Genomic DNA, 14,389 nt, shown 5'->3' with positions numbered 1-14,389 from the left:
CCTGTTTCAGCCAACTCCCTTGTTTATGGATGAGGAAACTTGAGACCCAGGTTGGAAAAAAAAATGTTAAAGGTTATATTATTGTTCTGCCTCATATTACCCAGCAGAAGTTAAGCTCCTCTGAGTCAGATTGTGTGTTGAAATATCTTTGTTCTCATAATTCACATGTTTTATAATAAGGATGATTTGACTAACTAGACAGAAGACTAAGCAAAGAAGAAGAAAAAAAGGAAAAAGTGATCGTTATCTATCACTATCCCCATTTGAAAATGCCCTCTGAGTGTTAGCTCCTCTATCTCCGATCCTCAAAGATCCTTCACCTACGATTTTTTGTGAATGGGCAAGAATCAAAACCTAAGGTTCGCGAAGACCTTGCTTCCTGATTGAGGGTTTCCAGAAACTCAGGCAGGTGTATCTCTTACCTTGCTGGTTTTTCCTTATCATCTCAGCACTTCCTGTTTGGCGTTGTAGCTCACATGTGTGAATGTGCCCTAAAGTCCACTCAAGTCGTGCTCAAAGTCATTTGTGCTCTTCGGTTGGGTCCTACATGCTCTGCTTGGTGGGGTTTCCAGTGCCGATGAGCCTGGCTTGCCTCTTAATGTCACTCTTGCAGTTTGCTCAGTAATTGAAGGGGGAAAAAAAGCAAACATACTTTGCTCAGTAGCAAATCCAAAAATTTGTTATCCTGTGTGAAACGTACACCACGAGTAGACTTAGAGGTGTGTACAGCAGAACAGCTTTAGGGGAGATTAAGTAATTCACATAGCAGAAACATGTGCACGAGGAATTCAGTACAGGTAACAGCTGCCTTAAGAATGGAAAATGGACTCGGCGAAGAACACCAGTTACCACCCCTGCCTTCTGAGCTGACTCCTCAGGATCCGTAACGATTTACCAGCCTTTAAAGAATGTTTTCTAATTTTAGCCTGAAGAATAGGTGCCTGACAAATTGATCAAACTGCAGTTTAAACTTTTGTTCCCTCAAAGAGGAAAATACTCCCTTGAGCTCAAGAGAATTTGAAGAGGTGATGTGTTTAAGCCTCTGTGCTGCGCCTGGCACCTGGGTCTCAGCCTGGGTATCAGAAGATGGGCACGGAGCTGTAACTCTTAGTGGAGGGGGGAGCATGTAGCTTCTGGAAATCACCCGTTCACAGACAAATCCCCCTTTTCTAATACAGGAGGCAGTGGGAATCTGTCTGGGAATCTGCAGTTGGATCCCTCCACCCTCCTCTTCAGTTTCAAGTTAGAAAATCTTCAGGTTTTCTGCGAGTTGTCCCTTGGTATCTGCAGGAGTTGGTCAGAGCCCTCGTGGATGCTCAGGTTCTTTCTATAAAATGGGTTAGTACAGTCAGCCCTGTGTATCAGTGGGTTTCATATCTGAGAGATACGGAGGGCTGACTATATTAACGTCCCTTGTTAACTACTCCTTAAGATAACCCTGCATGTAAGCTTTGGAAATCAGAACAGTATTCTAGCCTCTCCTTTTCCCAGCAGTTAATTAATTGACTTAGTACTTATTAAAGGTGACGTCTCTTGAGCCAGGACACATCCAAGCAAGATAAATGTGCAACTTTCACGGAGCTGTGGGGATAGACCTGTTGACAGGCACCTACAAAGAGGCCCTGGTACAAGAACATGCACTGTGGGAGCCTGGGGCGGGTCCCACAAGACTGGACTTGGGTATCCAGAAAGGCTTCCTGGAGGAAGTGATATCCCTGCTGAGGGGGGAAGAGTCTTGTATGTGGCATTTGTATACGTGGGACAGTGAGTATTCCAGCACTGAGGGTTATGTTTGGATTCCACTATAGGTATACTTTGACTTGGTCTGGTTTCTTTGCTTTGAGGTTCTGTTTCATCAGTCTGTCTATCTACCTGCCTGTTTATGTATAACTTTAATCGTGGTAAAATGCACAGAACATAAATTTACTCTCTTCACCATTTTTTAGTGTACACTTCAGTGGCATTTAAGTACTGTCACATAGTTTTGCTACCATTACCACTCTCCATCTCCAGAACTGTTCTCACTTGGGAAAACTGAAACTCTGTGCCTACTAAACACTCTGTTCCTTTCTCCACTCAGCCCCTGGAAACCACCATTCTATTTTCTGTCTTGATGGCTGATTACTCTAGGACCTCATATATGTCTAGTCACACTGTATTTGTCCTTTTGTGACCGACTTACTTCACTTAGCATATGTCCTCAAGGTTTATCCTTGCTGTAGTGGATTTCCTTCCTTTTTAGGGATGAATACTCTTCAAGGTCCCGTTTTATTTTAACCCCAAGCATGTGTGAAATATTCACCAACCAACGCATGAATTTAATTCCCTAGTCTCTTTACTGAGAAGTTATTCATGCATTTGTCAGGCCACCCATCCACTCTTCCTCCATCCCTCCCTTCTTGCTTCCATGTTACCTGCCAGACATTGGGCTAGTGGCCAGAGATACGAAGAATACCTCTGTCTCCCCCCACCCCAAACTTGGGGTCTATCAGGAAGATAGACTCAAACAATTAATAAGCAGTATCAGTGAGACAGTAGTTGTATGCTTAAAGTTCCTTGAGACATTAGAGGAACCAACAAATCTGCATGAGAGCCAGGGAAGGCTCTGCTGAAGAGGCAGCACTTGAGTTGGCCTCTGGGTGTATGTGTGACAGCTTTATAGGAGGCTCAGGGGAGGAAAGACCTTTCAGACCAGCTGAGCAGTGGCTGGGAGCCCTGTCTATACAGACAGGCAGTGCAGTGGGGTGGCTATCAGTTTAGACTCTGGAGTCAGACTGCTCAGAGCCTGGCTTTGCCACCTATCTGAGCCATGTGGGAAGTTTACTTTTTCTTTCTGTGTCTTAGTTTCCTTGTTTCTAAATGGGAATAATGGTAGTGCTTTTCTCATAGGGTTGTTACGAGGGTTAAATGCATTGACATACGAAGTGTTTAGAATAGTGCCAGGCACAGAATATATACTGTGTAAGTGTTAGCTCTTTGTTATTGCTCCTGAAGTGTTTAGAGCAACATTAAGTCCTTAGATCTGCTTAAAGCAGGCTGTCATCTGTGCACGTGTGTCTGCGTGTGAAGGTTGTGACTGGACGTGAAGTTGGAGGTTGGGTGGGTGGGTCCTGATGATAAAGAGGATTCAGGTACCCACAGATGTCTGACCTCTGAGCCTTTTTGTATCCAGGTGTTTGAATTTTTCAGCTTGTGTTTGATGTTTACTTAAATTTCCTTTTGAAAAAATTGGGATCGTTTCTTAAAAATTACAAAAATAATAGAACATGAGAAGAAGTGTTAAACAAAAACCGATAATGTCATCCTCCTCACAGAGTAACTATTGCCTTTTTATTTTCACTTATTTTATTTCTGTAGAGATGTGCATAAAACCAAAGTTGTGATTACTTGTGTATATACACGTATACATATATTTCTAGGGTTAGGATCACTAGGTCAAAGAATTTCAGCCTTTTGATGCTCCTAGTGAGCATAGCTGTTGGATCCTCACATCCCCAACACCACTAGCATAGTTCCCAGGTCATGTTCACTACAGAAGCTGTTTTTTAGGTTTGCTGATCAGGAGGTTTAAGAGTAACACCTGAAGCTCGCGTGAATTTACCGTTGTTTCCCCTTCCTACTAGAGATGTGTGTTTTGTGACATGCTCCTTCTCCCGTATGACTTGCCTGTTCATTTCCTTTTCTGGTTGTGTTCTTAATATTTTCCAATGCAAATTTTAATTGTTAATTTACCATAAATATTAGCTTTGAAAAAAAATTCAGGTGCAAGGACAGAAACTCTTTTCCCCGGCCCTGTGGTGGTGAGGCTGTCATCCTTGCCGCTGCGCTTCTGGAGGTGAAGGAAGCACCAGTGCTCACTGCATGCCATCTCTGCTGGGGTCACCGTGGCCAAGAATGTGGACCCTCCACTGGCCTTGCTTTTCAGCTGCCCTTTATCTTGAGCAGATGAACAGAGCGGCTGTCCATGATCTCGGCTCTAAGTGCACTCACTTCTTTCCCAGGGTCTCCTACTCCTCATGCCCTGTGGATACCTAATAGAAAGCCAGCACACAGTAGACAATTTGTTTTCATCTGTCATAGATCAAGGGTTGGAATGGACCTTCTCTGATACTCTTCTTCCCCACTCCAGTCCTTTCTGCAGCATTCCTGTTAAGAGATCTCGCAACTAGTCCTTGATTACCTGCAGTGATGGGAGGCTCACTACCTCAGAAAGACAGACTTGGGCTCAAAGTGAGATAGATCTGGGTTTGAATTTCTGTTTGACAAGTGGGCATAAAATTTACCATTTCACATCTTTATTTTTTTCATTATCTGAATAATGGATATAGTAATATTATATCTCTACCTAATATAGTTGTGATGAGTTTTAAAAGAAATAATAAAAATAGAGTCCTGACCCCTGTCCCTCACACACAACAGTGTTAAAAAAAAAGTTAGCTGTGAATATTATTTCCATGTACTAATACAAGGTATTTCCTTCACCTTTTGCCATTACGTTTGATTTTATGAGTCGAAAACCATTTTATATCCGTCGATTAGAGTTGTGTTGATTTGGCCAAGGAGCTGCAGCTCAGCTTTTAGCTCCCATAGTAACTTGGAGTTTGGGATATATTCTTCCATCGTGGAGATATGGATGGGCATTGTCTTTGAGCTGATTCCAGCGTGGGCCACCATCCCGGCAGCTGGGCTGGGCAGTGCTGGAGTGCATCCAGGCTGACACTTGCTTGGTTTTCAAAATCTGATTTTATAGACGCCTCGTGTGTCCTTCTTCCCTTTCCTGGCTGGTGTTGGATGGAAACATTTAGAGGAAATCAAACTCTCTTCCTCCTCCTGGTTATCTGTTCTCTTCCACAGAAAATGGTTGCTTAGCAGAGAGAGGTCTAAGGTAGAGGTCCTGCTTCCATGTCCCTAGCGGTGTTCCCAGCCCCAGGTGTTGCCAAGTAAGCCAGTACCAGGGCGCTCTGGGCACAGGGGGCTGTGCTGACTCTTCTTATCCCTGGGTTTTAGCATTTCCACGTTTTTGCTTTAGCTTCCTGAGGCTATAGTTGATCATCTGCGATCTCCTCGAAGTCTCATGTGATTTAAGCCGATAGCTTTTATCCTTGGGGAACCAGTATCACTGGCTTAATATTACGTCCAGGACTCTTACGAGTATGACCTTTATCTTTGTCTAACCCAGCTCACTGTGCTTTGTAGAGAATAACTAAGTAGGAGCCACCCCGTGGTAGGCATTTTGGTAAGTGCTTCCTATTAATTGTCCATTTTGGTTTTAAAAATAAAATAGGAGGGAATTTGATGACTTTGTTAAGAAACAGTGCTGATGTGTTGATAATTAAGATTTTAAACAATGGTCTCTGAGTTGCTGGTTGGTGAGGAGGATTACCAGATGGCTAGTGAGGAGGTCGGGGTCAGGGGGCCCTGGCGGAGGGGCGGGAGCTAAGGGGACAGGCATTCAGCAGGCTTGGGCCACTGACTCTTTACCAGCTCACATGGAAGTGTTTCAGTATTTTAAACAACCAGCATGGCTGTACCAGTGAGGTCCTGGCGGGGGCGGTGATGGGGGCACAAACAGCACCTGAATCGCCTTCGACAGGTGTTCAGAGGTGTCAGATGGATTCCTTGCTTGTCTTCTTTATCTCAGCACTGAGGGGACTTTGTGTGGTGCTGGGCCTGAGGATCTCTTGGTAGGTGCTTGGCAAGTGTCACATTAGAATATGGGTTGTCTATTTGGAAAGCTCTGAGACATGTTCCTTTATTCAGAAAACTCTAATGTGATGGGCACAGTCCCTGTCTTCACAAGGTCCTCTGTATGCACCAGTGCCTTCAAGTTATTCCTGCCCCTGGACTCGGCTTCTGTATGTAGGAAATCACTACAAGGATGTTTACCATACATGACAAGTCGGGGAAACTCTAAATGTCCAACCTTGAGGAAATAGTCAAGTCATAATATATTTATGACATGGAATACTATACCTCTTAAACTTCACAAATGCAAAGATTTCAGGATCCCAGGGATGCTGAATGCAGAATGTTACGTGGACAGTAAAAGAACCCCAAACTAGACAGAATAATAGTAACAACAGCAATAATAATAATGCTACTAGGGTAAGAAAATACATCAGAATGCATTGTTAGCAGTGACTATTGTCAGTGTTTGGTGGAGGCTTGTGGGTAAAGTTCATTTTCTCCTGTGTATGTTTCTGTATGTTCCACTTTTTTGGTTGTCTCTGGGTATTCACTCTATAATTAGAAGTGTTCCATAAACGTTATATTTCTGAAGTCCAGATTTAAAAATTATACTATTATCAGCGGCCGAGTATGTTGAATTTAAACTTGGAGAAACACTTTTGGAGGTTGTGTTGTCGCCTATAAAGGAAGCTGCTGACTCTGTGGGATTAAAATACGAGCCCGGGTCAGCTTCTTGATGCTGGTGCCCCAGCTCCCCCAGCATCCAAGACTTGCAAGGGTTCCGAGAGACCCTAATGGACTTGTTGAAAAGCTCTCCTTGGCTTCTTATTAATGTCCCTCGCTGAGCTGTGCTCTGCTCTGCTAGCTAACCTTGTCAGAAGGTTACCCGTGGCTCTCCAGGGCTCGGCTAATTTTAAACCTGGCGTGCCGGCCAGTGCGGTGGCGTGGCAATGTGCTGCAGGGACACAAACGCTCCCTGGGAGACACGGCTGGGGAAAGATGAGCCGCGTCCCTGGGTTTTTCTCATCCTCCTGTAAGTGACCAGGCACGCTGAACAAGCAAAGAGAGCTGGGATAATAATGAGAGCTTTTATGGTAAAAAAAAAAACAAATCAGGATGATTAAAGATCTTCTAGCAGTGGCCATGCTGGTTGATAACTGCACGGTGTGATATGTCCTGCATGAGCTGTGTGAATCTTGACCGCACGCGGAGGGGCGAGGGGCATGAGAGGCTCTCTTCTGGGCATTAGACTGACTGGTTTTAAAGCAGAATGAAACTGTCCAGCATTTTACTGCTTATATGACGTTCTTAATTTATAGAGGTCAAACTCTGCTCGTATTAGGTTCCTTCTCTGAAGTTTCTATTGATTTGAGTGGGAGAGAGCTATTTCTTAAAAGTTAAAAAAAATGAAACAGACAATCTGCTAGTCTGCATGTCTGTCAGCTGCTGTTGGCTGCCACTAAGATTGTCATTTTAAAGTCCCCCAGCCCCCTTTTTAAGCGTTTGCTATAGAGTCCCACTTACAATGCTGCTGTACCATCTAGTACTTCTAACCTTGATATTTTAGCATGAAACATAAATCAGTAACTACGGAATAATGTGACACTGAGGTACCTTTCCCCATCAAAATTAGTTTTTAAATTTTTAAAAAATAAAAACATAGAGAATCTCTTTTTTCTTTTCTGTTTGGATTTTTTTTTTTTTTTAATCTTCCTCCCTTTCAACACCTTCAGACTGGGAATCTAACGTGCCTCTTAGAGTTAGCATCGTCTCCTGCCAGGGCATTCACCGCGGCTCTCACACGTAAGAGATTACAATGGGAACCTTCACCCATCCGGTAGTACACTGCCTGGCCTGGGGTTTACCTGCCCAGCGGAAGAAGGGCATCTTTCTTTGTGGCTGGGTCTCTACCCACCCTCTTATAAAACAGTTGCGAGGAGCCAATTGAAGAAGTGTAGTGTGTGAAGTGAATCAAGATGAAAGCACAGTGGATGGAGATTCAATAACCTGCTAACTCCCTGCAGTGATTGAAGTTAACTTTGTCTGAAGTACCCAGGCTGGGTCAGACCACATCAAGCCAGCAGTGTTCCTGCACGAGGGTAGCACGGGAGTGAACTGTGATTTTATTTTAGGAAAAAAAAATGCATAAATACTTTTTATTGGCCTTTTCTCTCTTGAAGTCCTGTCCCTTCTTCACTAGACCTAAGTAGCTCTGTCATGTTTGGATTTAGTTTTGAGGAAATGAAGGCTGAGTAATATCAGGAGTTGGTTGAATGGGAATACTTGTTGAAATCTTCATTGACCCAAATCTGACTTTTATAAATAGTATTAAATAAGCAAACTTAAAAAAAAAAACCATCCCTCTCTTAAAATAATGTTTTTAAAAGCACATTCAAAGTAGTTAAGTATAATATAAATATAAGCTACTCTGGATTGGATGCTAAATGAATGAGTTATTGCAGGGGCTGTAAGTGGTGATGTTAAGGGTGTGCTTATGAATTTAAAGTACATTTTGTAAAACCCAGTTCCTCTTTGACTCAAACTCAAATGTCTGCTTTTTTCCTCCTGGTTTTCTCTTTCTCACCTCTTCCCTCCTGCACTTGGCCTGCACGCCTGCCTGGTGTAGGCTCGCTGTTATTTTTGTGGTAACCTGACACTTTGGCCGGTGACTGCAGCCCCCAGGCCCCTGGGGGTGAACTGGCTGTGAGCTGAAAGGGCGGGCTCCCCCTCCGCTCCCAGGTGGAGCAGCTGCTGCAGCAGGGCTGGGGCCAGCAGGGCTGGGGCGCCTCAGACTGGGGAGGAGGGGTGCGTGTCATCAGTTAGGCGGCAGGCCCTGCCTTGAGGCGGGGGGCCGGCAGAGGCAACTAGTCTGGGTTTTTGGAGACTGGAGGAAGGCTTCGAACCTACTGAGTATTTTATTTCTTTCTGTGGTTCTGGTCTGGAGGTTGCCTGAGGCTGTCTTTGTGATTTCTTAGATGAGGATGGATTTCTCAATAGTCACAGAGATTGTATTAACATTTTATGTTACACTAAATGGAACAATTATTTATCGAGTTGGGGGGATGAGGTGCAGAAATGAATGGGACACGGTCCCTGCCTTCTGCGGATCTGCAGTGTAGTAGGAATGGCAGATACATATGCATTAATTATTAATTATAGCTGTCTACATTCATTCAACAATTATTTGAGAACCTGCAGTGTGTCGGGCACAGTTCTAAGTTGTGTGTGCACATACCCACTGACCTGTAAGCATGCAGGTTAGTGATGTGCACAGTGGTTGCCGCCGGTGATTGAGCACCTGTACTTTACATAACGTCTCATTCAGTCTTTACAGCAGGTGGGTCATGTTAATTCCCATTTTGCGTGCATACATACGCACACTCACGAACACCCGGGGATACAGCTAATGGGTGGAGAGTTCAAATGCCAAGGAACTTAGTGATTAGTTGGGAGATAGTTTCTTAAGAGAAATTACAGTGTAGCGAACCAAGTATGGTGTTGGAAGTTTGTTTGCAATGCTATGAGGACGCAGAAGTGACTTCTGCTAGTGGGGAAATCTGCCCAAACTTCCCAGAGGAGAAGTTGCTGGCCGTGGTCTTGAAAGGACCAGTAGACATTCATTAGATGGAGTTACTGGTGAGAGAGGCATCTGAGCAGAAGGACCCAGGTGGCTGAGGGGGTGAAGCAGGCAGCCTGCTGTGTCTGGACACCTTAGAGTGATCCCTGGCTGGATTGAAGGGGACTGCACAGGTGCCTGAGAAGCAGGCTGGGAGCGGGTGGTTAAGGCTGTGGGTGCCCTATTATGTAGTTGGGTTCTAGAGGGCATGGGCATCTGCAGTAAGGTTTAAAATGAGTGTATGATTAAAGTTATATTTGTATTTTAGGAAAACTTCTCTGGCTGAAGAATGGTGCAGGAGAGGCTAGCTAAAATAACATCCCCAGGGGATTCTAATTCAATACTTCTGGCAGCAGAGCTGATTAAGGAGCCACCTGTGTCATCTCGATGTACATCCAGGATTGAGACCTGGCAGCAACAGGTTGTTGGTAGCGGTGGTGGTGTTGGGCCGTAAGGGACAGCCCAGGTCAAAGAGAAGATGAGATCCTGCCTGTGAAACAGGAGCAAAGTTAGTGCAGGTGGAGAGGAGGGGCTGAGTGGTCGTTTTTGGTGACTTGTTGCATTGGAAGGGTTGGGAGAAGCCTGAGATGATGGCCCTCCCTTCGGTGCTGATTCAGCCAGGTTCTCTGAGTAGAAGAAACTCTCAGAGGGGTCTGAGAGATTGGGTTCCCTCACCCAGGGCCTGAAAAACCCTTTTTGGATGTTCTTGGGTGCTTTTAGAGACAGATCCTTCATATAGAGAAGTGACTTTGAAGGTGTCATTGCCCACTATGCCAGGTCTGTGTGAGGGTTTGGGTTCATTTGCTTTTGCTTTTGGGCCTGTGGTCTCTCAAGTCTCATCCTGTAAGTAGAGTCATCTATAGTAAGTTGGACTGAGAGGGAATCAACGCTGACTGTCCGAGAGAGGGAGGGCTTTGGTGGCATTTCGTAGGTGTAATTGGACATGGGTTGCATTTTGATTAGAGAGAGAAGTTCCTGTTCTTCTACCAGGGTTAGCAGAATTCTAGGAGGGAGAGGTCCTGGGAAGAAGTACCTATCCCTCACCTTTATTAAATTTTTCAAAAGAGACTCCTTATCTGTGTGTGTGCTGGGAAGCTGCAGAAGTACTGGTTGAATCAAGTTGCTGCCTTTTGCCTTTTCACTTGATACAGCGGATTCATTTGCTGGGAGGTAGGGTAGGGGCTGGGGGGTGAGGAGGGAGGAGTCCGGTGGTGGGTCTCATGGTCAGGGTCAGATCTCCCTCAGAGCACCTTGGGCCGGGCGGCAGTGAAGCCAGATTTCAGAACTGAGTGTTTTCAGCCTTTCTGTCCATGCCTCTTTGCCTGGGGGGTCTTGCTCCGTTGTGTGCCCTGTAGTGCTGGTGGACTCCTTAGGGTTGTCTGTTGTGCATACAGTAGGTGCTCAAGTAATATTCGTTAATTTGAATGCCTGGTGCATTGTCTAAGGAGGAATATACTCACTTACTCTGCCTCAGCCAATTTCCAGCCCAAGTGCCATGATTTCATTCTCCTGTTGAAGTTCCATTGGGTATAAACCAAGGACCAGGTATCAGTTTGGAGGACAGGGATGGGGGCGAGGGTGAGGTTTTAATTGGCCCCTGACTTTTCGTCCCTCTCAGTGTAAGACCTGTTTTGCAGCTGCTCCGTCCCTGTGTCATCATTAAATGGCAGATGTGTTTCTCACCAGAAGGGTGGGGACCCAGTGGTATCAGTGACACTGGGCATCGGTGGACATTTGTGAACAAGCAGTGTTGTGTGTTTTGGTTTGTTAATGCACTTGCTCACGTTGGGATTAGCTGGCATTTGCATGTTGGTCATTCAAAGACCGGGGTGTCACTGTGTGAGCATCACTGTCAAGTCCCCATGCTGGGTTCAGGAGGACCGCCCTGTCAGCACATAGCTATCTTTAGGGACCAGGGAAATACGTGGAGTGCTCCGAGACCAAGTCTGAGAGGGTTTACTGGAAGAGCTGAGTGACTGGGCATCAAGCAGAGTTAATCCTGTGGCTCTGGGCTGTTTAAACAAGCTCACCTGGATAAACTGTCACTGTCTTTGGTGCATTAAAACGCCTTTATAAATTTGGAATGCTTAAGGGGTATGCCACATTGTAACACTTGAATTTTTCTAGAGAACTCTTTTGGCCTTGGACCACACTGAAAATGCTTTAGATTAAAAAAAAAAAATTCAGATTCCAGATTTATAAAATTGCCTGTCCCCCCAAATACACACACATTCCCACACCCCTGTAGGAGTTGCTTACACACTCCTGGCGTTGCAGGTCTTCCTTGCCTCCTTTGTGTGAAACAGTTCAAACTGTTTGTCCCTGTGTGTGTGGCCCCTTGTGATCTAGCTCAGCTTACTGTTTTAGCTGCTGCTCCAACCTTTCTGTTTTCTTTCTTTGTCCCTTCTTCACCAAATCCCCTCCACAGATACCCTTCCCTGCACAGGCCTCCCTGTGTTTTCTCGTAATCAGCCCAGCAAGTCCTACACAGACTTAACAACTAGCCTAAGCTTCACCTCCCATGAGGCCCTTGTTGACCCGAGAAACAGTGTCAGCTCCTGTTTCTGTGCCCCAGCAGCACTTGGTTTATCCCTCTTTCGACATTTTATATTCATACCCTTGTCCATTCATTTTTTCCCTCATCCATGGGCTCATTCCTTTTGGTCATTATTGTGAGGGAGCATTGACTGTGTGCCAGACCTTCGTTAAATGCCAAGAATAGGAAATTGACTAAAGGTGTGGATCTAAGCCTTAAAGATCTCACAAACCCACAAGGTTGACGGCCACACAGACATATCATTCCTTTGCAGCGAGTGAGGGGGGTTTATTTGTCCTGGGGACCGAAGGTGCTCCCTGCAGGAACATGGGGAGGGTGTGGGCCAGGGGAGGGCAGGCTTCCCGGCAAGGGACTTGACGTCTTGATGGAAAATTAACCTGCTTATCTGTCTCCCTGCTGGAAGGGGGCTCCTTGAGGGCATGGAGGGGAGAATGTTTATTTCCATCTTCAGTGCCTGGCACATGGGTGGGAAGATATTGGGGGTGGTTAATAAATCTTTTACCATATTAAATTGAAACAGATGACAAAAGGCAAACAGAAATCATTTCCCTTCATGATTCTTCCCTGTTTTGTTTCAATGAATTTAAGGCAGCTTACAAGGCTATAAAAGAGCATAAATTAAAAAGTGGGGAAAAGACGGAAGAAAAAGAAGGGGATTGAGGTAGGGGCCTAACGTGGATTTGGCAGTGAAACCAGACTTGACAACGGCATAACCCCCATGCTTTCTCTGAGGGGCTGCCAGTGGGGCCCAGTGCTCTGGCAGCGAGTAAGCCTAATTGGGTGAACACAAGGTGAAAAGCACGTGGTGTTTTGTTGGTTATTAAACTTCCCTTTGGGACCTTTGTAAAGAGCAATCTGTGTGATGTGATGAGGGACAAACTTAACCTCTTGGAGTACATACAGTGACAATTCATGGGACATTTCTGAGTATGCTCATGGAATCACGTAAAAGCATAGTTCAATAAGAGCAGTTTATTTAGAGCTCCTGGAATACACTTCTCTAAGATAACTCTGGAATAAACAGGTTAGTTCTACCTGCTGTTTTATCTTGTCCCTCTTTTATCCAGTGTCCTAATGCCGTGTGCCACTGCCCTCTGTCCTAGAGGTCACACAAGTTCTATTTCTCCTCCCAAGGAGTTTTACGATCATGTGTTGAGACTCAAAAGATAATTCTGTATGGTATGGGATCAGGATCTCGACGGTCAGACCCATTAGAAGTGGGTATTTAAAATAAGATAGAGCAGATCAATGCCCACACAAAAATGTGATATACTGATTTGTGACAGTTGAGAGGATGGAAAGGGACAAAATTAGTTGCATGCATTGTGTTCTGGGTCGCCCTAAGTTGGCAGCAAAGAGGAGTCTTTTCCTTCTGGGCTCGTTGTATCCTAGATTTTGCATCCTCTGATCTGGCGCTGGTGGTGTCTACGTGGATCGTGGGCTCTTTCAGGAGCATTTGAACGCCAGGGTACCTAGTCAGAGAACCAGAGCAGAGCTTGGACTTGACAGTTCTGCGCTTTCAAATGCCATCTTCTTTCAGTTTTCCTTCTTGATTGGCTTATGACCCAGTCAGAAGGGAACTGTGCACCCACCTGTTGCTTCGGTCCCTCAGTATGCTGTGGTAATCCACGACCGGAATGGGAGAGGCGTCCTAAGTCACAGAAGCTGGAAAAGGCGGCCCAGGACCATGTCTCTATGTAGGGTGGGGAGGGCCACTCCCGATGCCGCAGAGTTAGGATTCCTAATAGCCGAAGGAGCTGCATCTGGGCAGGTCAGCGGCTGGGGCTCAGAGTCCGTCCAGAGCCAACATATCATTAAACTGGCTGGCAATGGACTGGGAAACATTGAATGAGTCTCCATCAGCTTTCATAAGAAGGGTGACACCCCAGGCATGACCGATAGACTTGCCACCCAGGGACCAGCACCTTGTTTGCATGAGGCCCATTTGTAGGCATTCCCTCTGGCCTGAGGCTGAGATGGACCCTTCTGAAATGCTTGTCTTAGGGTTTGACTGAACACAGCGTATGTATTTATCTGGTGTGTTGATCTCTTTTAAAATGTGAACTATCTACTTTTGATTTGCAGTTTGTACTCATTATCACTTAAAATGCTGAGGTATCTGCTAGTCTGATGGTGAATCTTACGAACTAAGGAAGTCACGTTATACGAACTAAGGAAGTCACGTTACCCATAACTTAGTGAGTAAAGAGTTTTAGTTTCCTGTTTTTTGTTTTCTTTGTTTTTAGTAAACATGAGGATTGGTGAGTCTACCCTAAATGTATGTTCCCTCTTCAGGTCTGTCGGAATTGAGTTAGTTTGCGGGGTTTTCTTTGACTGTTGCTCCTGGGAAAGGGCTTGTACACTTTCCTTTTAAAATGCTTGGTGACAGCTACTGCTAACTCTTGTGACGTGTTCCCCACCCCCTCTTAGAGCATTAGAGAAGCTTCTGTTTCTGGCTTGGAAATGTGTTTCCTAAAGTTAAATAGCCCACCTTCCAGGGGTCTGTGACTTAGGCTGTGAGCCGTGTC

At 45.2% G+C, this 14,389-nt stretch overlaps 1 protein-coding gene across 8 annotated transcripts in view; it reads left to right on the top strand.

The window, feature by feature from the left end:
* TEAD1 (TEA domain transcription factor 1) overlaps positions 1 to 14,389 on the top strand; it is a 244,327-nt gene that overhangs the window by 59,127 nt on the left and 170,811 nt on the right. The window contains exon 1 of one of the 8 annotated variants that reach the window (XM_074372376.1): positions 6,613 to 6,721. The exons of 6 other annotated variants lie outside the window; for them this stretch is intronic. Coding sequence is in view for 1 of the 2 variants with exons in the window: in XM_010964853.3 (XP_010963155.2) it covers positions 6,768 to 6,782 (15 nt within the window). In the remaining variant the exon portion in view is untranslated. Of the gene's footprint in view, positions 1 to 6,612; positions 6,783 to 14,389 lie in introns of those variants that run through there. One more of the 8 variants, XM_010964853.3, reaches the window with a different exon arrangement.

The sequence above is a fragment of the Camelus bactrianus genome, chromosome 10, assembly GCF_048773025.1.
Source record: "Camelus bactrianus isolate YW-2024 breed Bactrian camel chromosome 10, ASM4877302v1, whole genome shotgun sequence".
Taxonomy (NCBI): Eukaryota; Metazoa; Chordata; class Mammalia; order Artiodactyla; family Camelidae; genus Camelus; species Camelus bactrianus.
The sequence above is the reverse complement of the archived record's forward strand: the minus strand, read 5'-3'. Positions and strand labels throughout refer to the sequence as shown.